Source organism: Pan paniscus, chromosome 14, assembly GCF_029289425.2.
Source record: "Pan paniscus chromosome 14, NHGRI_mPanPan1-v2.0_pri, whole genome shotgun sequence".
NCBI classification, from domain to species: domain Eukaryota; kingdom Metazoa; phylum Chordata; class Mammalia; order Primates; family Hominidae; genus Pan; species Pan paniscus.
Window position 1 is genome coordinate 112,681,804 of NC_073263.2, and position 26,815 is coordinate 112,708,618.

General features: G+C 45.9%; 1 protein-coding gene across 27 annotated transcripts in view; it reads left to right on the forward strand.

Moving 5' to 3' along the window:
• Nucleotides 1-26,815, forward strand: part of ARHGEF7 (Rho guanine nucleotide exchange factor 7) — a 190,168-nt gene that overhangs the window by 75,999 nt on the left and 87,354 nt on the right. For 13 of the 27 annotated variants that reach the window (XM_034936997.4, XM_034937001.3, XM_055097017.2 and 10 more), the window contains 3 exons: nt 14,223-14,307; nt 18,794-18,924; nt 26,460-26,661. In XM_034936997.4, the coding sequence (XP_034792888.1) occupies nt 14,223-14,307; nt 18,794-18,924; nt 26,460-26,661 (418 nt within the window). Of the gene's footprint in view, nt 1-11,996; nt 12,056-14,222; nt 14,308-18,793; nt 18,925-26,459; nt 26,662-26,815 lie in introns of those variants that run through there. The other 14 variants (XM_034937003.3, XM_034936998.3, XM_034937008.4 and 11 more) reach the window with 5 other exon arrangements.

Consider the following 26,815-nt stretch of genomic DNA (forward strand, 5'->3'; position numbering starts at 1 on the left):
AGTGGCTCCCTGTGTTCTGTTTTCCCATTGGAGAAAAAACTGTTTTGTATCTACTAGGAACCATTAGAGAGAGTGATTGAAAGAGGGGATGAGAAGGCATTCACTAGTGGTGGGGGCGCTGCTGCAGGGGGTCCAGGGGTGAATGGTCATGCAGGGAGTATGTTTGCCATTACAAAACCTGGACTGTTTAGGGAGGAGGTGATGATTTTGGGGGGCCCTGAGAAGTGGACAAGCCGTCCGCATGGAGCTGTTTGGGTGACTTGGAAGTTACTATGATCAGTTGGGGCTTGAAGTTGTGAGGTGTAATTACACTGATGGGGTGGTAGGTGCCCCAGGGGCAGGCCTGATAACAGGTTGCATTGGATGCATAAAGGGACATGGAAAGTTAAGATGGTATTCATAGTAACAGGGCCGTGTATGGGCTTTTCATTGCTTGTGTAATAGATGAGGTTGGAAATGTAAGAACGTAAAAGTTGGATTGCACGTCCTGTTAGGGTATTCTTGGTCTTATCAGAGATGGGGAAGTTGGCTAATGATTGCATATTCATAATGAGGGTGATAGGTTAAGTTGGTAGAGACCCAGTTTTTTGCAGGAATGGGAGTGGCTACGTAAGCAGAGATTGATAGATACAAAGCCAACAGTCATTTGTGAGGGAAGGATTGGACTGGTTTAACAGAGAGTGGGTTGAGAGTCTTGTAGAGGTATTTAGGAGCTAGTGGAAGGGGAGGGGTGATTGTATGAGGTATCCAAGGAAGCAGGAGGGATAGATAGTCAAAGAGTAAATAGGAAGGTAAAGAGGGTGCTCTGGAAGACGAGATCATTTTATCCAGGCTGAGTTAAAGGTAGGAGTAAATTGCTGTCAGAAGGAAGGAAGATAGAAAGAAGGTTGATAAGATTAGGATTTTAGTCCTAGCAGGAGCTGTAGTATATAGCCCTATCGCAAAGAGTATGGTTAGTATGCTGCTTAATCATATGATGAAATAGTAAAAGGATTCCATTAAAGGGTTAAGGAGAGGTGTTAAAGATTATGTAGGTTTTCACTTATCTTTTTTAAGGAGGAAGGGGTTTTTCTTCAGGATCAGTGGTAGGAGCCTTTGTAGTCTGGGATATTTTCTTCCAAAACAGGAGATGCAAGTCCTCCAATGGTTCGCAGGTGTATCAAGGCTGGTCTGGCTGATCTTGGGACTCCTGAGCTGATGGTCCCGCAGGTTTCTCAGCGGGTGTCCAAAATTTAACTCGGGTGTGGTGAATCCAAGATTCCACTCCTGCCACCTTAACTGCAGTGGCGGTAGAGAGGATTACCGAGTGTGGTCCTTCCTACAAAGAGCCCATGGATGGGGAGGTAGAGGGGAGAGGTTTGACCAACACTAGATCTCCTGGTTGAAACAACTCTGTTCCCTTTTCTCTGTGACATCCTTCAGGTAGGATTTTAAGGTTTTGTTGATATTTTGCCAAAGAAGTTATATCTTTGACGAAGTTGGCCATTTCCTGATGAAGTAGGACGTCATTTGTGAGAAAAGGTCGTCCATACAGCATTTCATATGGACTGAGCCCCATTTTGTGAGGAGAATTTTGGATTCTCAACAAGGCCATGGGCAAAAGAGTAGGCTATGGGAGATGAGTTTCTTGTGTTAGTTTCCTTTAGTGCCTCTTGAGTGTTTTGTTTGCCTTCTCGACCTTCCCTGAGGATTGTGGCCTCCAGGCGCAGTGAAGGTGATATTGTATCCCTAGCGCCCTGGAAATTCCCTGAGTTACCACGGCTTTAAAAGCTGGACCATTGTCGCTCTGTAAGCTTTGGAGAAGCCCAAATCTAGGAATTATTTTATGAATTAGGACTTTAATCACTTCCTGAGCCTTCTCTGTCTTGCGGGGGAAGGCCTTTATCCAATTTGTAGAGGTATCAACACACACCAATAATTATTGAAATCCCTTCGACTTAGGCATACTGGTGAAGTCTAAATGCCAGTCCTCTCCGGGCTAGTGACCTATTCTTTGTTCCCTTAGAGGGGACTTATGATGGACCAAGGGATTATTCCTTTGGCACACCTCACAGACTTTGACTACCTGTCAGATGGTCTGGAGGAGATTTGGCCCTGTAAATAGGGATTTGGCCATTTGATGAGTGTTTTCAATACCCATATGAAAAGTTTGTTGGAGGGTTTTAAGTATTTTCCACTGGATGGCTTTGGGTGTAAGTACCTTTCCTCCTTCTGTCATTAACCACCCCGAGGGGAGACAACTATGCCCCTGTGAAAGTCCCCATTCTGTTTCAGTTGGGGAATACTGGGGCTTAATCTCTTGGAGGGGGTTGTTCCATACCAAGGGTCCTTCCGTAGGTATTTCTAATGGGAGGTTCCTCCTGGCAGCAATTTTGGCCTCAGCATCTGCCCTGCGGTTTCCTTCTGCCTTTTCTCCTTCACTTCCTTCTGCCTTTTCTCCTTACACTTTGGCAGTGTAAGACTGCCACCTCGGGTTTTTGCACTGCGTGCAATGACTCCATAATTTCCTTGTGGTATTTAATGGGGGTTCCCTCAGAGGTTAGGAACTCCCTTTCTTTCCATATTGCAGCATGGGCATGTAGGATTAGATAAGCGTACTTGCTATCTGTATACACATTTATTCTTTTTCCCTTTCCCAATTCCAAGTCTCGGTTAAGTGCCACTAGTTCTGCTAACTGGGCACTGGTCCCTGGGGGAAGAGGCTTACTTTCAAGTGTCGTTACATCACTAACTATGGCATAACCTGCCCTTTGTATTCCATTGTCCACCAATAAACTTCCATCGGTATACAGGTTAAGGTCAGGATTAGTTAAGGGGACTTCCAAGAGATCATCTCGGGCAGCATAAGTCTGGACTATAATTTGTTGGCAGTCATGCTCGATTGGTTCGCCATCCTCTGGGAGAAAAGTGGCAGGGTTGAGGGCCACGCATGTACATATTTGAAGCACCGGTCCCTCAAGGAGTAGTGCCTGGTATCTGAGTAGGCGGTTTTCTGATAGCCATAAACTTCCTTTGGCACCTAGTATGCCATTTACATCATGAGTAGTCCAGACAGTGAGATCCTTTCCTTGTGTTATTTTGATAGCCTCTGACGCTAAGACGGCCACCGCTGCAACTACCCTTAAACAGTGAGGCCAGCCTTTTGCTACTACATCGATTTCCTTAGTTAGGTATGCCACTGGTTGTGGGGTTGTCCCACGAGTCTGAGTAAGGACTCCAAGAGCTATTCCTGCTCTCTCTGTGACGTATAAAGAGAAGTTTTGTCCTGTGGGAAGGCTTAAATATGGAGCTTGTACTAGGGTCTGCTTTAAGGTTTTGAAGGCTGTTTCTGTCCCTGGTTCCCATTCTACTAGATGAGTATTTGCCCTCTGGGTCTCCTTGATTAGAGTATAGAGGGGCCTGGCTATCTCGCTGTATCCGGCAGTCCATAGTTGGCAAAACCCAGTGATTCCAAGGAACCCCCGCGACTGTTTTAATGTCTTAGGGTGAGGATAAGCCAGTATAGGCCGTACTCATTCCTTTCTGAGGGCCCTGGTCCGTCTGGCTAAGATTAGGCCTAGATATTTGACCTGCTATAGGCAAAGCTGGGCCTTCAACCTAGATGCCTTGTTCCCTTGATCAGCTAGAAAGTTCAGGAGATCTAGAGTAGCCCGCTGACATGAGGCTTCCGAACTGGTAGCCCAAAGTAAATCATCCACATGCTGAAGGACCAGAGTGCCTGGACTTGAGAAGTGGCCTAGATCTTGGGCCAGTGCCTGACCAAACAGGTGAGGGCTATCCCTAAACCCTTGGGCCAAGACTGTCCATGTAAGTTGGGATGTGTGGTCTGTGGGATCCTCAAAGGCAAAGAGAAACTGTGAGTCAGTGCAGGGGAATACAGAAGGCGGCATCCTTGAGGTCCAGAATAATGAATCATTCTGCTTCCTCTGGTATTTGAGAGAGCAGGGTATAGGGGTTGGGTACAACTGGATATAGAGGAATTACTGCCTCATTGATGAGTCTAAGATCTTGCTCTAGTCTCCACTGACGATTGGGTTTTTGTACCCCTAGAATTGGGGTGTTGCAGGGACTGCTGCATTTCCTTATTAAGCCTTGAGCTTTTAAATGTTTAACAATATCCTGTAATACTTTATGAGCTTCAGGCCTTAAGGGATATTGCCTCTGATAAGGAAAAGTGGTGGGATCTTTTAGCCTGATTTGGACTGGGTGGGCATTTTTTGCCCTTCCAGATTGTCTTTCCAATGTCCAGACTTCAGGGTTGATTCCCTCCTCAAGTAGGGGATAACAAATGGGTAACTTGTTCCCCATATTCGTGTAGATAATAGCTCCAGCTTTGGCTAATATATTCCTCCCTAATAAGGGTGTGGGACTTTCAGGCATAACAAGAAAGGCATGTGAAAAGAGCAAAGTCTCCCAATTACAAATGAGGAGGTGGGAGAAAAACCTAGTTACAGGCTGCCCCAGGATTCTTCTGATGGTAACAGACCTTGAGGATAGTCATCCAGGACAGGAGATTAACACTGAGAAGGCCTCGCCAGTGTCCAAGAGGAAGTCAATTTCCTGGCCCTCAATGGTTAAATGTACACGGGGCTCAGTGAGGGTGATGACAAGAACTGGCGCTTGCTCTGGGCACCGTCAGTCCTGTTGTTGGATCATCTGGTTGGGGGCTTCTGGCCCAGAGAACCATTGCACTCTGGGGCAGTGCGCTTTCCAGTGATTGCCTCGGCATAGCGGACATGGATGAGGGGGCGGCTTCTCGTTGGACAGTCTTTTTTAAAGTGTCCTTGTAAACCACACTGATAACAAGCCCTACTGGGTGATTGGCCTGTTCCATTTTCTGTCCTCTCTGAACCACCAAGGTTTGTCTGTCTGAGGGCCATGACTAAGGCTGCTGCCTTTCTCTGATCTCGCTTTTCCTTTTGGGCCTATTCCTCTTGGTCCCTATTATAGAACACTGAGGTTGCCAGGTTTAGTAATGCCTCCAGATTTTGTTCAGGGCCCAGGGCTCGCTTTTGGAGCTTTCTCCTGATATCTGCGGCTGATTGGGTAATAAACTTATCTTTTAGGATCAATTGACCCTCTAGGGAGTCGGGTGACAGGGTAGAGTATTTTCTTAAGGCCTCCTGTAGCCAGTCGAGGAAGGCAGAAGGATTTTCTTCCTTTCCCTGAGTTATGCTAGACATCATTGAATAATTAATGGGCTTTTTCCTAACTCTCCTTAGTCCTTCTAGAACACAGGTCAACAGATGTTTACGACTCCAGTCCCCATGATCTGAGTTGAGTCCCAGTGGGGATCCATACTGGGGACGACTTGCTGACCGGTAGGGAATTTGTCCCTTTCTTCGGCTGTCATTCTATCATTTACTTGACTAAGATACCAGGTATCTCCAAACTCTCGGGCTGCAGCTGAAGCTGCATTCTTTTCATTAAAGACTAGGGTTTGATCTAACAATAGCATGACATCTCTCCAAGTGAGATCGAAGGTTTGCCCTAGACCCTGTAGGAAATCTATCAGGATCATCTGAAAACTTCCCCAGGTCTGCCTGGATCTGCTTTAAATCAGAGAGGGAGAAGGGGACATGTACCCGGCTTGGGCCAAATTCCTCTCCCCCTACAGCTTGAAGGGGACATAACCGATAGCCCGGGGGTTTTTGTGGTCCCTTGGAGATTTCTTTGCTTATTTCCTTCTGGGCAGGGGAGATTAGAGGAGGCTTATCATTAATAGGAAGGGGAGCTATAGGGAGGCTAGGATATGGGGGTAAGCTGAGAGGTCCTCCTGTGGGACATAAATTGCAAGCTTTGCATATTCTCCTTCAATGAAAAGAAAGCTGGACGTAAGGTATTTCAATCCATTTGCCTTCCCTCTTACAGAAAAGGTCAAGCTGCAGGATAGTATTGTAATTTATACTTCCCTCAGGTGGCCATTTTTACCCATCAGAGAGAGAATACTGGGGCCAAGCCATAGTGCAGAAAAAAATAAGCTGCCTCTTTTTCAGGGTTTCTGGGTCAAATTGGTCCGAATGGCTTAGGATGCATTTCAAGGGTGAGCCTGTTGATGCCTGAGTGTTTCCCATCTGAAAGACAAAACCACCTGCAGTTTTGGTTTGTTTTTCTCCCTCTGCCCAAGAACCTATAACGGTCCCTGGACCCTGCTGATCGGAATAGTTGCGCTCACCGACGCAGCAGCAGAAACACCTCTTGGCCAGGAACCCTGGACCCTGCTGATCGGAATAGTTGTGCTCACCGACGCAGCAGCAGAAACACCTCTTGCCCAAGAACCCTGGACCCTGCTGATCGGAATAGTTGCGCTCACTGACACAGCAGCAGAAACACTAGTTTCCCTCCTAGACCACAAGGAGGACTGAGGAAGGTTGGATTTAGTGGCCCTTACCGACGCATTCTCATAAAACCTGCACCTTGCCTGTCCTCCTAGACCACAAAGAGGACTGAGAAAAATCAGATTTAATGACCCTTACTGACGCATTCTTGAAAACCTGTTAAGAGTCCTAAGCGTTCTCCTGTTAGTATTGGGACTTTACTTGTGTCCTATAAAGATGTTATGCCCCCAAAATGAAGTGGAGGGCCATACCCTGAGGGAGAGAAGGGATCTCCAGGGTTGGAAGAGTGATGCCTTTTGTCCTCACTTATATGAATAGGAAGGATACAATTTCTGAGGCTCCCCATATCCTAGCTTCAGGAATAGCTTTTGTTAGGCCTGCTTGTCTGAGTAGGGGTGCTAAAATTCCAGATAGTACCCCCTGTGACAGGGCTTTGGGCAAAAATTATGTCTTTCTGATTGGCGAGCCCGGGTGCCTAAAGAAGGGAACAGAGTCCTGAAACTAGAAAAGAACTAGAGACAGGGAGTGGTTTTTAGAAGCAGGACTAGCCTCAGAGAAGAGAGGTGAGAGGACGTTTGTCTGACAGGCATTAGGACCCAGGAGGCAAGGGTCAGGATGGATAGGATAGATGGGCGAGTCTCACTTGGGCGACATAACTTTGAGAGTTCCGCTCGTGGCCACAGGGTCAACCAGCTTGTTGTTGGGACCCCGGAGTTGAATGGCTTTCCTCTCTGTTGACCGTTGGCTCAGCCTGGAAGTACAGGAAAAGTGGAAGCTGGTACCAGGCAAACCACCGCTCCCAACTCTGAAGAGTCGGGGGTTATTAGCCCTTTCCCAGAAAGCCTGACACCCGTGTCTTTAGTCCGGTGGCCGTGCTAGTTGCTTTTAACTGGCCAACAGGTGCCTGGTATTTAGCCCCCGAATTCTAAGGAAAAATAGGACAGAATAGCAAGCAAAAGGGGTCTGATGATACTCACTGCTTGGCGTTAGTCCCATCTGGGTCACCAAAATGTGTCCGGAATTGGTTCCTTCTGGTGGGTTCTTGGTCTCGCTGATTTCAAGAATGAAGCCGCGGACACTCGCGGTGAGTGTTACAGTTCTTAAAGATGGTGTGTCCGGAGTTTGTTCCTTCAGATGTGTCCAGAGTTTCTTCCTTCTGGTGGGTTTGTGGTCTCGCTGACTTCAGGAGTGAAGCTACAGACCTTCGCAGTGGGTGTTACAGCTCTTAAAGGTGGTGTGTCCGGAGTTTTTTGTTCCTCCTGGTGGGTTCGTGGTCTTGCTGACTTCAGGAACGAAGCTGCAGACCCTTGCGGTGAGTGTTACAGCTCATAAAGGTAGTGTGGACCCAAAGAGTGAGCAGCGCAAGATTTATTGTGAAGAGCAAAAGAACAAAGCTTCCACAGTGTGGAAGGGGACCTGAGTGGGTTGCTGCTGCTGGCTTGGGTGGCCAGCTTTTATTCCCTTATTTGGCCCTGCCCACGTCCTGCTGATTGGTCCATTTTTACAGAGTGCTGATTGGTGCATTTACAAACCTTTAGCTAGACACAGAGCTCTGATTGGTGCATTTTTACAGAGTGCTGATTGGTGTGTTTACAAACCTTTAGCTGGACACAGAGTGCTGATTGGTGTGTTTACAATCCTTTAGCTAGACAGAAAAGTTCTCCAGGTCCCCACCCGACCCAGAAGCCCAGCTGGCTTCACCTCTCAATATCTCATTGGTCAGAGAAAGTCATGTGGCCAGGCCTGCCCCTGCCTGTAGGAAGCTGATGGGCATCACTGGGCTGGATGTAGACTCCTCCTCGAAGGGCAGGGGGAGTGAATGAAAGCAGCCATACTGTCTGCTGCAGTGAGCCTGGGTTAGAGAGGCAGAGGAAGTTGGAACATAGCGTACTGAATGTGAAAATTTAAGTTTGGGTCAACATCAGCTCTTAGAACTTTTGTCTGCTGAAGCCTTTTTATTTTAGAATAATACTCTTTTTGATTGAAGCTGTCCTGGAAACCACTGTGGATATTTCTGCTAGTAGTCGTCCTCTGGTCAGAGGTTTTCATATTTGGGAGCACAGGTGACTATAAGCTCCCTGATGTTGCCTGTGCATACTTGTAAGGTTACCCTAAGGGCCTTAGCCTGCCAGATGGTTGCTGGTGACCAGCCGAGCCCCATCTTCCTCATGTCCAAATGAGTCCTTCTTTTGTCAGGTGTTAGTTCAGGAGGTAAACTTAATAATAAATGTGGCTGCTTTGGTGTAACCATAAAATGAGGAATATGCTAAAATAGAATTCCTTTGGAGGCATGGCAAAAATTAAGGCTGGAAGTTGAGTCTGGGCCAGATTGTAGAGCCTTTGATGACTGGTTCCAGCACCTTTGGCTTCAGTTTCTTCTGTGGGGTTAGGAGCTGGAGTGCTGGGTGCCCAGCAACAATCAGCCTGGGCCTAGAGACTGGACAGCAGTGGGGAACGGACACCAGACAGTGACCTCCTGATATGCCTGTTACAGATGGTGGCCTTAGGTCCACATTTGCGTGGCCTCACCCCTCTTCCTTTTTTCTGCTCCAAAGTCTGTGCCTCCATTGGGAGCACATACAGTTGTCACCCACTCTGTGAAGCCCTTTCTGACTCATGTTACAGGTACTTGTTTTCTGCCGCCGTGGACTACTCGGTGACTCCTCCTCCTCTTCCTCAACACCTAGGGTGACTTTTCCCTACCATCTTTCTGTGTCTGTGGACATCACCTCTCTCGGCCCCTAGATGGGAGGGGTCCTGACCAGCCTTGGGCTGCGGCCTCTCTGGGGAGAGCCCAGTGCCCTCCCTGCTGCATCCTTCATTTTCCTCCCGGTCATCTCCAAGCCGAGCCTCCTTTCTCTGGAACCAAGTGTGGGAGATGCAGTTGTGGTACAAAGGAATGAATGCCCACTTTCCTTAACTCATTTTTTTTTCTCTTATTGTCCTGTAGCCAGCTGCTGAATTCCTCACCACTCACCTTCACCTTTCTCTCGTTTTCTGTTCAGCCAGCTCTCTTGACCCTGGTGCTTCCTTGCTCGAAATCATGTCTTTTTTTTTTTTTTTTTTGACAATACACTGTGTCAGAGGAATCCTTGAGATTTACAACTGGAAGTGACTTTAGAGGTTAGCTGATTCAGCTTCTCTCCCTTCCCAGGTGAGGAACGGGACACCCACAGCTGTGTGGAGACTTGTCCACCCTGCAGGTGCCAGCTAAATCCTTCAAAATGACCTTTCCAAAATTAACGCCATGTTCTGACATAGCCAAAACTGTAATGTCTGTCATACATGACAAGGTTAGTAATGATGTCTCAACACCATCTGATACGTAGTCTGTATTTACATTTCCCCAGGTGTTCCCAAGTACACTTTGTAGATGGTTTATCCAAAACGGTCCAGTGCAGGGCCCCTTCTGGCATCTGGAGTCTCTTGATCCAGAGCAGTCTTGTTTTCCATGGCCCAGAATTGTGGACAGACTTAATGTCTGGCTTTTGTAGGTGCCCAGAAGCTGCTTGTTCAGTGAAGACACGGTAAAGACAATGGGGATGAGATACTGAAGACATTTTTTTCTTCTTTGGCTCGGGGGGGATTTCCCTCAGTCTTAAATATTAATGAAGTTCGGCCTTCAATTAAAAAACCATGCCCTTGGTCGTCCTCCATGCCATTGTCTTCTGGACCTAGGACTTGATCCCCAGGCTTGTTGGCTCCTTCCAGTCTCTCCCCAGTGTTTGTCCAAATCCCCATTGTCCCCCTTGTTCCTGTGGCTGAGGTTCTCCGACCTACGATTGCAGAAATCTTCCTCAGATAGTTTCTCTGCGTCTCACTATTTTCTTCTATGGTTTGTATAGTTTAGCACCTTCTAGCCATTCTATTTTATGCCCAAATTGCTTTATATATGGCCTGTGTATTTCACAGAGGGCAAGATAATTTTCCTAAACAGTGCCAGCTACAATTCAGCTTCCTAAGAAGCAATTTCTGGAAAGCACTGCAAGAGAAACGAGGTCCAATAAACATACTCTATGAGAATAGAGTTGAGAAAGTCATTGTACTTTGGGGCTTCATTTTATCTCTAAATGAGAGGGCTGACCTGTAAGTCATGTAGATGATTCTTCTCTCTGTTCAGTGGGCTTTTTCTTGTGGTTATTTTGCATTTTTAAAAGTAAGAGTTTTCCTTGGCAGAATGGAGTTATCTGTAGGTCTGTTTTGATAAGTGAGATTTGGTGTGCCCTTTTCTTTTTGAAAGTGTGGGGCATTCCAGTTGCTGCTTCCTGTCCTCAAGCATGTTCCCCTTTCCCTGGTGAGGATGAGAAGTCTGAGGTCCAAGGGGCCCAATGCAGGGCTGTAGCAAGCAGGTGGTCAGGGAGGCTCTGCTCCGTAGACTCAGCCCTCTTCCTTCTTCCAGCACCGCCACGTCCTTCCCACAACGTGCCGCATTGTGTTGTGCGGTTTAGTGTTAGACCATGGGAACTCCCCTCCCCCCCACTTTTAAGAAGGTATTTTTCTATCCTTGTTTGAATACTCTGGGCTTCTTTTATCCCTGATTTGGTATTGTATTTGATTATGTAGTTTCTATTGAGAGTAAAATACCAAAAATAAGCTAAGGAATTTTAATGTTAGTTTTCTGGTGGAAAACTGGTAGGATGATTTCATTTTGGGAGTATCGGATCATTCTATTGCACATTTAATTCACTTAAATGTAAAAGTAAGGGTGAGTGTTTGAAATACGCTTTTTCAAATGGATAGATCCTAAAGCGTATTATGGTGTGAAGTGTGTCTGTGCAGCCACCCTTGTCCCCAGCATGGTGCCTGTGTGGGGTAGTGCAGGTGGCAGGAAGTGTGCCTGTGCTGGCATTGAGGCTTCAGCTGGGCAGGATTCCTAATGACCTTCCTTACCTCACCAGGAGCGCTTCTCACGCTTGGCTGTGTGTTGGAGTCACTTGGAGAGGGCTGGCATTTTGATTTGAGTCTCTGGACTCCAGAACACTGCTGGAGTATCCTGCCCTTTTACAGCCCCCCAGGAGGTCTTAACATGCAGCTCCTGCTGAGAATTGCTGCTCCTGAGGCTGAGGCTTCCAAAAGGAGGCCTGGAGACAATGGAATATGGTTTGTAGTTCCTTCCCTCCTGCTGCTCCTTGCCATTGCCGAGAGTGGAAATACTGCTAAAGCACCCAGCAAGTCGTGGTGGGGAATGAATGAATCCCGTCTAAGACACTTGTTTTAATAACCCTAGGGAACAATTTAGTGTGCTAAATGTCATGGTAATTCTTATATACACACTGATTTGCTTTTTGCAGAGAGATTTCTATAAAAGTTTTGAGACTTCCCTATTATTCCCATAGTACAAAATTTCTCTGTACTCAGATTTTTCTGTTTCTGTTTTTTGTTGAATAGATTTCTATTTTAGGAAATAGTCTGTTATCTTTCTCTAGAGAAGCACTTCGATCGAAACATTTTGTTGGCTGAGAATGTGCATTTTCCCCCTCTCAGGGGTAAGGATTTGCCTCATCTCATTGTCTAGCTTCCTGTTGAGAAGTGTGGTGTGTGTATTCACTTAAACTCTGATGTCATATTGAAGCCCATTGGTGGGCAGTTTCAGCCAATCAGATGCTTCCTGGGTATCCAAGTAAGAAAGATATATAGTTCTGGAATAACAGGAAACTTCACATTTTTCACATCCTGTTATTCTGGGTTTTGTGACTTGCTGCCTTGCCACTATGAAGGTTAGTAGAAATTTATTTATGTATTTCTTTTTGTAGTATACAAAATTGACAAAATAAAAAATGACTTGAATTTTCAGAGCTCTAAGATTAGATCTGTAGAGCTGAAAGACATTCAGATCTCCTATTTAAAAATGTTATGATGAAGAGAAATTTTATGTTTTGCATATAAGGAAGCTGAGGCCTATTTAATTCCTTTTAAAAAATGCAGCTTAACCCGTATTTGTTATAGGTGGTTATGTCAGCCTAGATGCTGCTCTCATTTGAGTTGGGATTTCTTCTTAAATAATAAATATTACAACAAATGTATTCTGTATGAAAGATGATTCTAAAGACTATCTGTTCTAAGGACTGTTTTTTAAAGGAAGGATTTAGCTTCATGAAATCAGTTATATTTTGTGCCTTTTGTTAGAAATGGCATCGGTAAGCACATAGAATGCTTAGATGTGTTCACAGCTTTCCTTTTACGTTTTGTGGTTCCATCTGATATTTCCTTGTGAACTTTAAGAAAGTGACCTCTGGTTTTCAGCTCCTTTCTTGAGTCTTTTAGTGATTTGGTGGGTTTTTCTCTTGAGGTAGTTTTTCAAAGTCTGGTTCTTCTTTTTTTATGTTTAAACATCTCATGACTATTTTTACTTATTTGGAAAATTATAGACAGAAGGCCTTTAGCTGCAGATGAATTTTGAATAATACAGCAGGACTTTTTCACATTTGGTGTCACTTTTCTTAGCTTCTCTTGGCGTGAGCTTCATTACAGCAGCATGCGGTGCCTGCAGGGTGGGTGGCTGGTTGGATGCTGGTGCACGTCTCCATTCGGATGCCTTTTCACTGTGCACCAGCCCCTGTGCTGGGTGTTGGGAGATGTACAATCTGCCACTGCAGCTTTTTTAGTCTAGGGAGGCCTGTAGACATCCACCATCAAACTATCATGACACGTGTTCTGGGGGAGCCTGGCTGGGGACCTGACCGGGTGTGGTGGGGGCAGCCAGGCTGTCAAGGCAGGGCTGTGTCAGGAAGCAAGATGAATAAGGATTAGCCAGGAAAGGGAGGAGACCGAAGGCAGGAAGAGGAAGAAGTGGGGCTTCTGGCAGGGTCTGCTAGAGGTGTGGGGAGAGGGCAGGACTGACAGGAGGAGACGACAGCCCTGGAGAGAAGGTGGGGCCCTTGTCCACTGATGCTCATTTCCGGTAATCTCAGTTAGAACATATGGCAACAGGATACACGTTTTGCTTTTTAAATGTATCTTTCTGTTATTGGCACCTCTGAAAGAATTTTTTTCTTAATTTTTCTGAAACATAGTTGTGGATGATTTGACTGTTTATCTTTGCTTGAGGTTATTTGGTGATCAGAAGCCATATGTAGTCTTTGGGCAGTATCTGAGATGAGAGCTCTGTTTGTTTTGACATGGCTGTGTGTGTGCACACGCGTTCTAGACACTAGTTGCCACATACCTAGGCAAACCAATGTGCTTTACCTTTCCAAGCTCCAGGATGGTGGTGGGAAGTGCCTGCCAGTGGCAATGTGACCAACTCTATCGTGGTCCCAGGGCTCTAGATAGCCCTGGACTGGAGGGGATGCGGTTGTGGGCTTGCCTGGTTCTGGCCTCAGAGCTCTGAGGGTGGTGGTCTCTTGTCCCTACCCCTTTCCTATCTGGGATCTGCTTCTCCTGTCTGTCCTCCTTTTACCCTCACATCCACTCTGCTCTCTGATGTCCGCATTTTCTTTTGCTGCTGTTAGCTTTGGAGTAGACTGTCATTTTCCCTTATTTTCCGTGGCTAGGAAAGAACATCTGTAGCACGCCTTGCCTGGGGCCTCTGTGTTAATCTAAGGAGAGGAGGATTGCGCAAGCACCGCTGCTTGCTTGCTGAATGCCAGCAGCCCACCCCCCACCCCGCCCCCGTGAATGAGCTCACACTCCAGAGGGGCAGGGGCGGGTGTTGGGTAGGGAATTGGCCTAATGCCGAGGGGGGACCCTGCACCTAAGTAGGAGAATTTTGATTGGATTCTTACCTCAGGACTGAGAGACTGAGCGTGCTGGTCTCCCTGTCGCAGGTTGTGTGGTCTCCTTAGGATTTCAGGCTGAGCATCGTCGCATTGCTGGGAGAACTTAGTTCATCCTGCACCCAACATAAGACTCTACTAATTTTGCTTGTTTAATTTTTCCTTTCAGACGTTTGATGCAAATGATTTGTATCAGGGGCAGAATTTTAACAAGGTCCTCAGTTCCTTAGTGACTCTAAATAAAGTAACAGCAGGTAAGACTCTTTTTTATTGAACTCGAGGGGGTGGGAAGACATACGGGCTGACACCTTTGGTTTTCTTGTTTTACCAAAGCCAGGGGAGCATTACTGAATTTAAAAAATAAGCTTTTGTTGCATTACGTTTTGATTGTTCCTTTTGCTGTGATATTTTATTTGCCTTGTTAGAATAGAATCTTCTTTAAATGTTGTGGTATATATCAGGTGTTTTCCTTTCTGTGGGTGGAGAGATTTCTCACCTGAACGTATAGCAGGAGAAAAGTGTCTAGTTCTTATGGGAAGGCTCATGGGCTGTGTTGGAGCTAGAAGCACCTTTCTCTCAGTTTTTATTGAGTGTATGCTGGTTAAAATTTGTATCTAGTGGGCAGAAGTTTTGAGCCGTGACCATGATAAGGGAGTGGCTTGTGGATTGGCCTGTAAAGTCCACACTACCTGTCCAGGGCTCCTGAGGGCTGTGGCACCCAGGTACATGGTGTGTGTGGTCCTAGCCCCCGTTAGTACTGAAGTGGAGAGGAGGTTTTGGGGACATGGTGTGCCCCTCTCATGGGCCACAGCGAAGACAGGAGTTGTTCAGACAGGTCCTCTGAGGGAAGGTGCATGTTGTCCATGATGCCAAGGTCCCCGGAGGAAATGCTCCATGAGCCCTGAGGAGCTCTTTCTTGGATTTCTGTGTGGCTCAAAAGGAAGGAACTTTTTAGTTGCTTTTTTTGTTTTATTAGAGTAATTTTTTTTTCCTATTTACCTTCACGGATGTTAAATATCAGGTTTGTGGGGGAAAGTGCCGTGTCCTTTTCAAACAGAAACCTCCTGAGTTGATTTTGTCAGGGTCGCTTCTCAGCTTCGTCTGGCCCTTCAGTGGGGGGGTGTACTTGCCTCACTGCACATCGAGGAGAGACGGGGGTTATGCATGCTTTGGGGCTGCAGTTCCTGGCTCCGGGAGGCTTCATCGGTGGTGCGGGGACTGTCCTTGGTGCTGCCTCCCAGCGCATGTGTGCTCTGACTGCTGTCTGGAAGCTGCTGCTGCTGCTGCTGATGCCCCGGCGAGAGGCACTGGCCCCCATCCCTGGGAGCAGGGGCAGACCCCAGGCAGAGGTGTGGCTGTGGCTGCGTGTTCACAGCTTGACTTCTGAGGTTTAAAGGACTGTTCAGATGAAAGCATCGAGGAAACAAAAATTTAAATGGCAGGATTATGAAGATGGATGTAACTAATGAAAATTGTCACATTATTTAATGCCTTCTCTGTCTCTACAATCTAAAAATGATCCTTTTAATATGAACAAACAATAAGAAAATCACAGCCGGGTGTGGTGGCTCATGCCTGTAATCCCAGCACTTTGGGAGGCCGAGGCGGGCGGATCACAAGGTCAGGAGATCGAGACCATCCTGGCTAACACGGTGAAACCCCGTCTCAACTAAAAATACAAAAAAATTAGCCAGGCATGGTGGCGGGCACCTGTAGTCCCAGCTACTCGGGAGGCTGAGGCAGGAGAATGGCGTGAACCCGGGAGGCGGAGCTTGCAGTGAGCCGAGATCGCGCCACTGCACTCCAGCCTGGGTGACAGAGCGAGACTCCATCTAAAAAAAAAAGAAAAAAGAAAAAAGAAAATCACTTATCTAAAGTTATGGATGACATTGAAAAGGACATACATTTAGAGTGGATCACTGGAATTTAATACAAGAAATACTGCAACAGATGATGTACAGAAGTGGCATATTCATGTGTCCTGACCACATGGGGGAATCTGCCTGCAAACTCATATTCATCCATGCCTCAGAGTTTTGAATTATTTTTTATGGAGGCAGGGTCTTGCTCTGTCGTCCACGCTGGAACACTGTGGTGTGATCTCAGCTCACTGAAGCCTCAGCCTCCTGGGCTCAGGCAGTCCTCCCACCTCGGCCTCCTCAGCAGCTGGGTCTGCAGGTGTGTGCCTCTGTGCCTGGCTAATTTTTGCATATTTGTAGAGATGGGGTTTCGCTGTGCTGCCCAGGCTTGTCTTAAACTCCTGAGCTCAAGCTATCTGCCTGCCTTGGCCTCCCGAAGTGCTGAGATTACAGGCTTATGCCACCATGCCTGGCCTAAATGATGTGCCTTATAATTAACGTAGATCTCTGTGGCAGATGGGGCAATAGCACAGATATGTAAAATCTACAAGTAATCCTTAATTTGACTCTGCTCCCATTGAATACTTTTTTAGAGGTTGCTCACAGGAGCAGAAGATAATAACTTTGAATTTCATTGTAGATGTTTTCTCTGCCTTTGCTGTAAGTGGGGGTGCTAATTAGGACGAAGTGGCTTTAGAACATGCCTTTAATTTGTACACTCAGTCTTGGGATTGTCAACCATCTAGGTTTGAGACGGTAGGATTTACAAGTAAATAAGAGAAGTCAGAATCCAGTAGCTCTCAGGCTATTAGTTTTTACCTCTACCTTATGGAAATGTATTTTGTGTATGTTCTTGGTATCATTGGCTATGTGTTGGATGTAAAATAGATAGCTTTGTTCTTTACAAAGACAAATTTGGAAGTTACCACATAAACTTGGTACTTTTAAGCTTTTAAACTATAGGAATGACCCCTCCTAGATGGAAGGAATGCTTTGCTTTTCTGTTTGCCCTTTGTTTTTGTTTTTGAAGTCAGTGGGAAGGCAATGCCCGTACCTTTTCTTTTTGAGACAGAGTTTCGTTCTTGTTGCCCAGGCTGGAGTGCAATGGCATGATCTTGGCTCACCGCAACCTCCGCCTCCTGGATTCAAGCGATTCTCCTGCCTCGGCCTCCCGAGTAGCTGGGATTACAGACACGTGGCACCACACCCGGCTAATTTTGTATTTTTAGTAGAGGCGGGGTTTCTCCATGTTGGTCAGGCTGGTCTGGAACTCCCAGCCTCAGGTGATCCACCAGCCTCCGCCTCCCTAAGTGTTAGGATTACAGGCATGAGCCACTGCGCCTGGCCTCGTTTCTTTCTAGATTTCAGCTTTCCTTCATTGGCAAACAGTAAGACAACTGCAGCAGCCACAGTTACTGTGGACATTCTTGGGAAAATTGTCATTGTCTTTCTGCTTCTGTCTCTTAAAATCATATGTGTTCTCAAGGCATTTAGTTGACTGTAACTGGCCTTTTAATTGGATAGAAGAAAGCTTGGTGATGGGGAAGTACAGAATGTCTTCAGGATGGCCCTCCTTGTATGAGAATTTCCTGGAAGGCTGTGGCCAGCAGAGCACTGCAGACCATGGCCGGGAGCCCTGTAGAATTTGCTGGAAATGCCCTTTTAGCTGGTTTTGTGCTGCAGGTTGCCTGAGACCCCTGTGTTCTCAAGTAGAATGTGCTCTGTAGAGATTACTCGTAACCTGCCCTCAGCAGGTCCTGGGAAGTGTAGGGTGAGGGGGTGACCTGAGAAGAATTTAAGATCGTTGGGGTAGCAAGCCCCCATCTGTGGGGTCAGGCAGGTGGCGTGAAGGGAGGAGCTGGATGGAAGGGCATGGGTGCTGGATCCTCTCAGGACAGCCCCTGCCCAGCTCTGAGCCAGCTTTACCTGATGGGATATAGACCTGGTGTGGCCACATCCTAAATGTGTCAAGAGCAGTGGGGAATCTGGGTTTTTGGTGATACCTTCAGACTTTTCGATGTTGACCGTTTAATTCAGAATTTTATAAGATACGTGCAAGCCAATCCAAACACCTGGGAGGAAGCTGGGACCTGGAGACTTAGGGTTGCTTTCATGGAAGCCTCCCTGGAGTTTAGGACATGGCCGGGCATGTGCCTCTCAGAACAGCGATTTTCCCAGCAAAGTTTTTCACAGCCTCGTTCTCTCTTTTTTTTTAATTGAGTCACTTTTAAGAATAAATTGCTATTATTTATTTGTTGGATGCACTGTGTGGAGTGTCTTATGAAGGGGGATCCAGAGAACAGAACTAAGCCTCTTACTGTCTGTTTACTTTGATTCTGTCAGCAACTTCATGAGGTGAGTAGAGCCTGTGCTGCCTTAGTGTTGGGGAAATAATCCTCACAAGGTTCTCTCTGGCTGAAAAATACACCGGATTTTCTCTTTTCAATAAGAGTCTTTTCCTTCTGTTGCTTATTGCATGACACATCGTCCTGGAAAAGTGGGCACGTGGTGGTGATGCGTTGGAGAATCAGTACTTGGTTGTTCTCCGCTCCATAATCAAATTTGAGAGGCTTTTTTTTTCCAGGTGAAGGGAAAATCTTAAAAAGTTATAATACATTTCACAAACTTTTGAAAATTATATTAGAGAAGAACTGATTAATAGTTATCTCCAGATAATTTCTGGAAAGGTAGTTGGGGAATGAATGCAAGTCATTTATGTAGCAAATAATTTGTTCTTTGTTTTCTGCATAAATGGGCTGCTTTGTTGTGGTCTTTTGGTGTGTCCCTCTGTGCTGCCCTAGTTTTAAAGTCTAGTGTGTAGTGTGGGTGCGTGGTATCAGGCGCTCTCAGCTCTCTTTTTCTGTGTGCATGCTCTTTGCAGACATCGGGCTGGGGAGTGACTCCGTGTGTGCCCGGCCCTCGTCTCACCGCATAAAGTCTTTTGACTCCCTTGGATCACAGTCTTTGCACACTCGGACTTCAAAACTGTTCCAGGGCCAGTATCGGAGTTTGGTAAGTTTGAGAGATTTTGTTACTTAAATATGTTTGGGAAGGATATGAGTGTGTATGGATATATCTGGGTCTGATACGTATGCCTCCATTAATGGTGTTAAACAGGGCGAAGGTAGCTGGACTTCGCCTCCGTTGTGCCTGTAATCTGGTTTGGCATTTGCTCATTACCAGATGATCCAGATATTATGCTTAATGATTGCTTTTGAGAAACTCATTTGTTTTTAGGTTGTATTGCAAGACTCATGACTCGATATCTGGAGTGATGCTGCTTTAAAAAAACACACCCCTTGTCATTTGCATGGCATTATCAGCTATGCACATGTACAGAAATATTGAGAATAAGAAATATGTATGGAAAAGTACTCAGCTCCGTAAAGAAGAGATGGTTAAAACTAAAGAATCTGGCCTTTCGTCTCTTCATGAAAGCATGGCTTAGTGTGCTTTACTAAGTCAGGATTTAGTTTACAGGGGAGGGAATCCCTTAGAATGACTGATTGGGACGCAGAGAAAGAAACTTAGATGATCGAACAGTTGTCGTGGAGAGTGAAAAAATACTCGTTTAAAAATGCTCAGGATACAGGCTGTGAGTAAAGCCCACGGAATGTAATAGTGAAGTTGAAAATGAGAAACTCAAGCAGGGTTAAACAGGGCTGCCTGGAGAGTGTTGGGGCAGAGCCAGGGCTGCCACTCTGCAGTCCTGCACCCTTCTCTGAGCTGCAGCTGGCGGGCAGTGACTTGGATTGGCTGCTGGGGATACCACTGCTTTCTCGCGACAGTACATTACTTTGTTAGAAACATAGTGATCTTGTAACGTGAGTCTAGAGAGAACCCTATTCTAGAGTCATGAAGGGTCCATGGATTTTCCTCTGCCTTAACATGGGGGAGTATTGCTAAGTAAGCTGATGGTGGTCCTCAAGAAATAAAAGTTAATTTAGTTAGAGTCGTGATTTGTAGAGGGAAATAAATTAGAGTGGTTTATGAAGCATGTGTGAAAAATGGAAAGATATGCGAGGAATGTGATTTTTATGTTTCTGAACGTTTTGAACTCAAGCTCGCTCTCATTGCTTTGTCTCCTCTTAGAGCACCCCCGAGGGGTCTGACTGCTTCAGGCGTGGTGGGCGGTGGGCTGCATGGCCTGAGTGCTGCAGTCCTCACAGCAGCCCCGAGAGGCCTGGCTGTTGCTGTTTCCTGCTTTGCAGGAGCCTGTACTGGAAGAATTCTGTGGACTACCATTGGGAGCATTAGGATTCCAAGTTAAAGAGGACTAAACAAACCACTTTAAACACACTTGAAATGAGCTCTGTAAAACACATGAGGAAAACATAAGAGAAATCAGCTCGGCTTTGGTAAAGCTGTGATTTGCTGTCTCACCCGTTCACTGGTGGCAATTTTCATCTGATTTTTTTTCTTTTTGAGTAGAGGACTGGATTACAAATGTATAATTTTAAGTAAAATAAAGTTAAATGTAATGTTTGTTGGTAATGTTACTGAGATCATAGTAAGTATTGGATTAATTTTTCATTAGCTGCTGAAATTTCGTTATACTAGAAATAGACTTGCGCCCTCTGACCTGTGTGAAGTCTTTTTGGGCTGATGTTTTGATTGGGTGCTAGTGAGCTGCTTTCTCTTTGATGGAATGTGCAAGACCTCTCTCAGCCATGCTAGGTAAGAATGAGTGTTTCTTTACCCTTAGGTTTTTCTGTGTAGTTTATCAATAGCACTTTGTAGTAGTTTTCTTGGATTAAAAATTAAGAACTTATCTTGAAACAAGAATGGCCTAACATTCCTTTGAAGCTGGGCAGTGGATGCATGGAGGGCCACCTGTCACTCTCTCCTTTTGTGTGCATTTGAACATTTCCATGATAAAAAGTTAAGCTAAAAGGCAACTTGCAGTTTCTTGAATGTCAGTTTTGAGATCATATTAAACCTAAGCTTTGAGATTGCATAAGACGCTTCCATCCCCCAGGTGAGGATCTGTGTTCTGAGGGGCTGGTGGTGTTTATGCCCCTTTGCTCTTCTGTTGCTCCTTCGTTACCTGCCTCCCTTTCAGTGTAAGAATGTGTCCTCCAGCCACCACTGCAGTTGCTGGTTGTTTTTATAAGCTTGTTTTTCATCTGTGAAACCATCAGCCCCCTGCCTCGGGACAGATTTCCTGTCTCGGGATATAGGCAGGCTTGAACAGTTTGATGTTGCGTTTACTGCTTTGCACTGCAGTGGAGGTTTTCACTTGTCTGCGGTGCCCCTCCACCATTCCAAGGAAAGAACAGTCAGGGGAGAGTTCTTACCCACTTCCAGAGGCTGAACTAAATCGAGCTCTTTATCCAGTTCGGCTCTGTGATGGGCCTCGGTGGTGAAGAATGTGGTAGGCGCCAGTTGTAGATTTAGGTATGGTTTTTCTCATAGATAAGGCATGAGTTCATACTTCACTCTTTGTTCGACACCGCTGGAATTCCTGGTGACTGCTGTGCTTTTAGTCTTCAACTGCTGGCTGCTGATTGGTACAGCCTTGAGTGCTGAATGCTGTTCTCAGAGTTTGGGGATGGCGTTTGTGAGGTGATTGTCCCTATCATCCTTCATTTCTGGGAGAGGTGACTTGATTTCTTAAAGTGCTGCTTCTGCTTCTGGAAACCAGGGACCTGTACGTCTGGCACAGTCCTGATGCTGGCAGCTAACCTTGGCTTTGGACCAGTCACCGAGTGTATTTCCAAGACATGCAAGAAATTATATCCAAATGTATTGTACACATTGTTAAATATTTTCATATACCATATTTTGTCAATTCAAAGACTTCTCTTTTTAAGTCATTTTAACACATCTGGAAGTACGTGTATCTTACAGTTGATGGTATGCCATAATGTAATTGACAGTATTTGGTGGAATATAAAGGCATTATCTAATTTTTGGCATCTTATATTGGTTGACATGAGGAAACTGAAGCTTAGAGAAGATATTTACCCAAGATCACAGCACTCAGAAATAGTAAAGTTGGAGTAAAAATTGTGTCTCCGTCCTTTGGCAAGCATTTCTCCTTCTGTAAAGGAAATTATAGGTGCTCTTAGAGAGCGGAGGAGAGGGTATTGTTGGTGTGAAGCAGCACTCCAGAGTGTCCTGGTTTTGGATTGTTAGGGTAATTTCAGAACATGGGATACAATAAAGTAATCAGGTGATTAATATGCAAGATACTGATGGGTGGCTTTGGCTCCACGCATCAGAAAGAGGCTGTTAAGGAGCATGGTGGGCATAGATGACTGTGCCCGGCCAGGTCATGTGTGCCTGGATGGGGTCTCTTCTCCCTTTGGGTTAGGGCAGTGGGGGAACTGTCTTCACTCCCCTCCAGTTACTAAATTTTATTGACATGTAACGTACATAGAAAACCAGTTCATGTATTGTGTGCATACAGCGTGATGTATTGCATGATGAAGTTTTATACATGGAACATTCCTGTGTAAGCACCCAGATGAGGAGGCAGAGCATGACCAGCCTCCAACTCCTCGATGGAGCTTGCGTTCCCCAAGGTATCTGCTGTCCTGATGTCTGATGGTGAAGATGAGTTTTATCCATTTTTGTATTTTTTTAGCAATGGGATTCTGTGGCATATCCTTTTGTTGTTGTTGTTGTAACGACTGGCTTGTTTTTCTCAACTGAATGATTTAGATTCCCTTAGAGTGTCATGTTGAGTCCAGACAGGTAACAAGCTACAGTTTCAGGAGAGCTTTTTTAAAAAGGGGAAAAACCCCCACAATGATAAAATAGTGATGAAATCCATCTCTTCCAGCTTCCTGTAACACTACTGACAGTGAAGGGACCCCTCGCTCAGCTGCCGTGATTTTAGGCTGAACGTGGTAGTATAGAGTGTGTAGTTGGAATATAGCCTTTTCTAGGACACCCTTTTCCAGCCAGTCCCATGCATCTTGCGTTCTGATGGAGCACTTGGCATGTTCTAAGTAACCTGTCTTGAGAGTAATAGGCAGAAAGAACATTACAGAGCCCACATGTCCTTCAGCGTAATGACTGCTGAAGAATGGAGGTATGTTGCGACGTTTCACCTGGATACCTGGATCTGAAATAGCTGCCTGCCCCCTGTACCTTTCCTTGGATTCCCCGCTCTCTTAGACGCCACCCTTTCTTTCTGGGGTGTTGCATTGATGAAGTAATGTCAGTAGGCGTGCCTCCCTCACCCGTGCCTTAAGTGTAGAGCGTGTGTGCATTTGCACACTCAAGACTGTGAGGTGGAACTCCGCTGCCTCTTGATCATACCTCATCTCCCCACTGCTTCCATTCAGGCCTGCCCTGGCCTCAGCCCTGGTGCTGGCTGGAGCCTCAGGGCTGGCCAAGGGTGATCTCGGGCACCTGACCTGGGAAGGGGCCTGCTGCGCCTGCGTTGCTTTGCTCACCACAGCTGTGTTCTGGCGTTGGAGCTGATCACCAGGGTGCATGCACTGTGAGCCTGTTTTCCACAAGGCCGGCGTGCCCAGGTGACGTTGGATTACTTACAGGAGAGCATGGTCGCGATCACAGCAGACAGCTAGTGAGTGGAGATGGTGGTTTGCAAAAAGAGAACTTGACATAGCACAGTGAACTCGGGTCACGTTTCACCACACAAGAGCAAGGAACACGTGACAGTTTCTGGATGGGATCTTCAGTTGCAGTGGCAAACTTGACCCTGCCCCTTGTTGGTCACAGGGCCCAGAGAGCTTTGTGTCTGCGCTGGTAATTGTTCGCTAGCGCTTTTGTTGCCAAACACTGAAGAGAGGCTTCTTGATTAAATATGAAATATGCATTAAGTATTTCACTTATGAATTTGAATTACTAAATACATATTTATAATTAATACTTAATCTGTAAACACATTTAAATAGATAAGTATTAAATATTTTTGGAATAATATTACAGCTACTCCTTATTGAGGATCTGTTGTGACCTCTTTGCTTTGATGCTTTACCTTTTAAAAATGTTTTTTTTTTTCAGTGATTTATACATGCACTTAAAGTCAGGTGATTCGCTGAGACCTGCTATTAGGAAAAAACAGTAGGGACGGCCACTTTTAATTTTTTTCCACTAGTTCTTTTTTTTGTTTTGATTTTTATGGTGCATAGTTCATCTATATTTATGGGGTACACGAGCTGTCTTGATACAGACATACAATGCGTAATAATCATATCAGAGTAACTGGGGGCATCCGTCCCCTCTAGCATCCATGACTTCTGAGTGCTGGTTCTTAAGGAGTGCTTTCTAATGCGGATAGTTGTTAGTTTGGTGTCCTGCGGGGCTGAGGGGGCGATTTTGCTGGAGGGTTGTATTTGGCTGTCTTGCTCCTCCGTTGGTGCTTTGTAGGTATTTGCCTGTGTGTCTCTAAATAAAGTGCCCTTTTTTTTTTGTTTTTCCTTAATTTGAGGTGATATCAATGTGGACTCCCACAGAGAAAGAGGGGCTGGTGCTGTTTTTCTCCCCTGGCCCCTTGACCTGCATAAATGCCTAGGCCTGTCGTCCCCGTGGCTGAGTTCCACCCTGGTTTCACTGAGATCGGTGTTCAGGGTAACATGACGAGGCGAATAATATTCAGAGCAGAGCCACGTTGTATGCTGTGACTGTTCTTACCTTTCTAATATTTTGTTTTCGAGAATTAGTAATTCTCGTTTCTTTGTTTAGTTTTCTGTGTACGTTTTGCGGGTTGCAGATCTAGTCTTTTGCGTATTTCTAAGGGTCTCTTTGACATTCAAACGCATTATTTTTTTCTCTTCTCTTCCCGATTAACTAAGCTCTTGGAGCCTGTGCCCTACTTGAATCTCTCTTGGTTGTGAGCCAGGCTGGCCGCACAGCTGCTGCCTCTGAGCCGCCTTCCATTGTCACCTGGGACACTCCCCCTGACTGTGTAGATCTCCTCTGCCTCTTTCTCTTCAGTTTTTTTGTTAATTCCCCTGTTTTGGAGAAGCACATTTTTAACTTCTTCAGAAAGTGGTGCGTGGGAGGTAAATTTTTGAGATCTTGTATATCTGCAGGTGTCTGTTTTATTAATAACTTTTTTGTCTTTAGTTTTCAGAAGTTTAATTTATGGTATGAGTTGGTTTGAATTTCTTTAGGTTTATACTAGTTGGGGTTCACGCAGGTTCCTGGATTGGTATATTTATGTCTTCTGTCAAATTTGGGATATTCTGAGCCATATTTTCTTACCCTGCTTTTCAGCTCTGCCCTCTTAGACTCAGCTTCTGAGACTGATACCAGTGTTTGAAGTTCTTTTATTTCCCACAAGTCCCTGAGACTGAGTGTTGCTGGATGGGGGGGTGATGATTGGCCTGCTAGTGGTAGAGCGGGGGCTGTATGTCAAGAAGTGTGGGTGGTCTCAGGCCTTCCCTGTGGCTGGGTGGAGGGCAGGGAGAAGCCAGTGTGGGCAGATGGAATCACCTGCTGCCACTTGGTGGGGATAGAGGCCTGGACTCTGCTGATGTCGCTGGTGGGGATAGAGGCCTGGACTCTGCTGATGTCGCTGGTGTTCCCTGGAGCTCTGAACGTTCTGTGCAGTCTGTGGGACACTGCGTTGCAGGTGGGCTGGGCTCGCTTGCCGTCAGTGGTAGGGAAGAGGGGTGAGCCGGGGCTGAGGTCTGCCAGGCGGCCCTTTTCTTGCTCCTGTGCTGGCACGAGCAGGCTTCTCCTGGGGTTGTCAGGCTGTGCGCTTTGGTAGTTCTGCATCTCCAGCCTCTCCAGAGCTCTGTCCGGGGCAGATGGAAATCAAAGAGGCCCCAGCCCCTCTGCCTTCCTCTTTCTGCCTTTCAGAAATCTGAAAATATGCACAGTTTCTGAGAAAAATGCGAATTAAAATACGAGGTACTGTTTCTTGTCAGTTTGGCAATATTGAGTGTTGGTGGAAGTTTGAAATGAGCACTTTTAGATACTGTTGGTGGGGATGTTGCTTGGTGTAGTTTGTAGAAACTTCTTGGAGGACAATTTAGAAAGATGTATTAAAAAGTTAACTGTAATAAATATGTCTTCTGACCAGAATTTAATGTATAGCTGGTTTACAAGTATATTCAAAGATAGACATACAAATATTTGTAATGCAGCCTTGTCTACACAAGGAAAGTACTGTATATGGTATCTGGAAATATACTGGAAATAATCTAAAAATCCACTAATGGAGAGTGGGTTCCATAATGAGTGGTATAGTCATATAGCATAACATTAAGTGTTATGTAAGCACCAGTAAGTACTGCCAGATAAATGACCATGTTGTCTTAACTTTTGTGACTTGTGGAGAAGCGCGTGTAGTGTGACTCTGTCTCTGTCACACGGATGTGTCTGATTAGGCATCACAGTGGCAGACCAGGACCTTTGAATGCTGTGAAGAGGGTGTGCTCTGGGGCTGGAGTGGTGCTGGTGGTGGTCATGGGGCACTGGAAGGGAGGAAACTGAAGTTTCTCTAAATGTTTTTCTACTGTTGGGCAATTATGCTGCCTTTGTACTAGTAAAGTATAATCCATTTTATAATGAAGTAGACTGTTCTTGGTATAATTTTTCTCCCACTCTTCTTCCCCTTTTAGGACATGACCGATAATAGCAACAATCAACTGGTAGTAAGAGCAAAGTTTAACTTCCAGCAGACCAATGAGGACGAGCTTTCCTTCTCAAAAGGAGACGTCATCCATGTCACCCGTGTGGAAGAGGGAGGCTGGTGGGAGGGCACACTCAACGGCCGGACCGGCTGGTTCCCCAGCAACTACGTGCGCGAGGTCAAGGCCAGCGGTAAGTGGCCGAGCCTGGGCTGTGTGTGGCTTTTTGCGATGAGCAGAAAGAAGTAAATGTACTTGACATAGCGTTTACTCTCCAGCTGGACCTGTGCAGATGACCTGGTCTTAGGACACAGTTTTTGTTAGATGTAATGGATTTTCACCTCAGC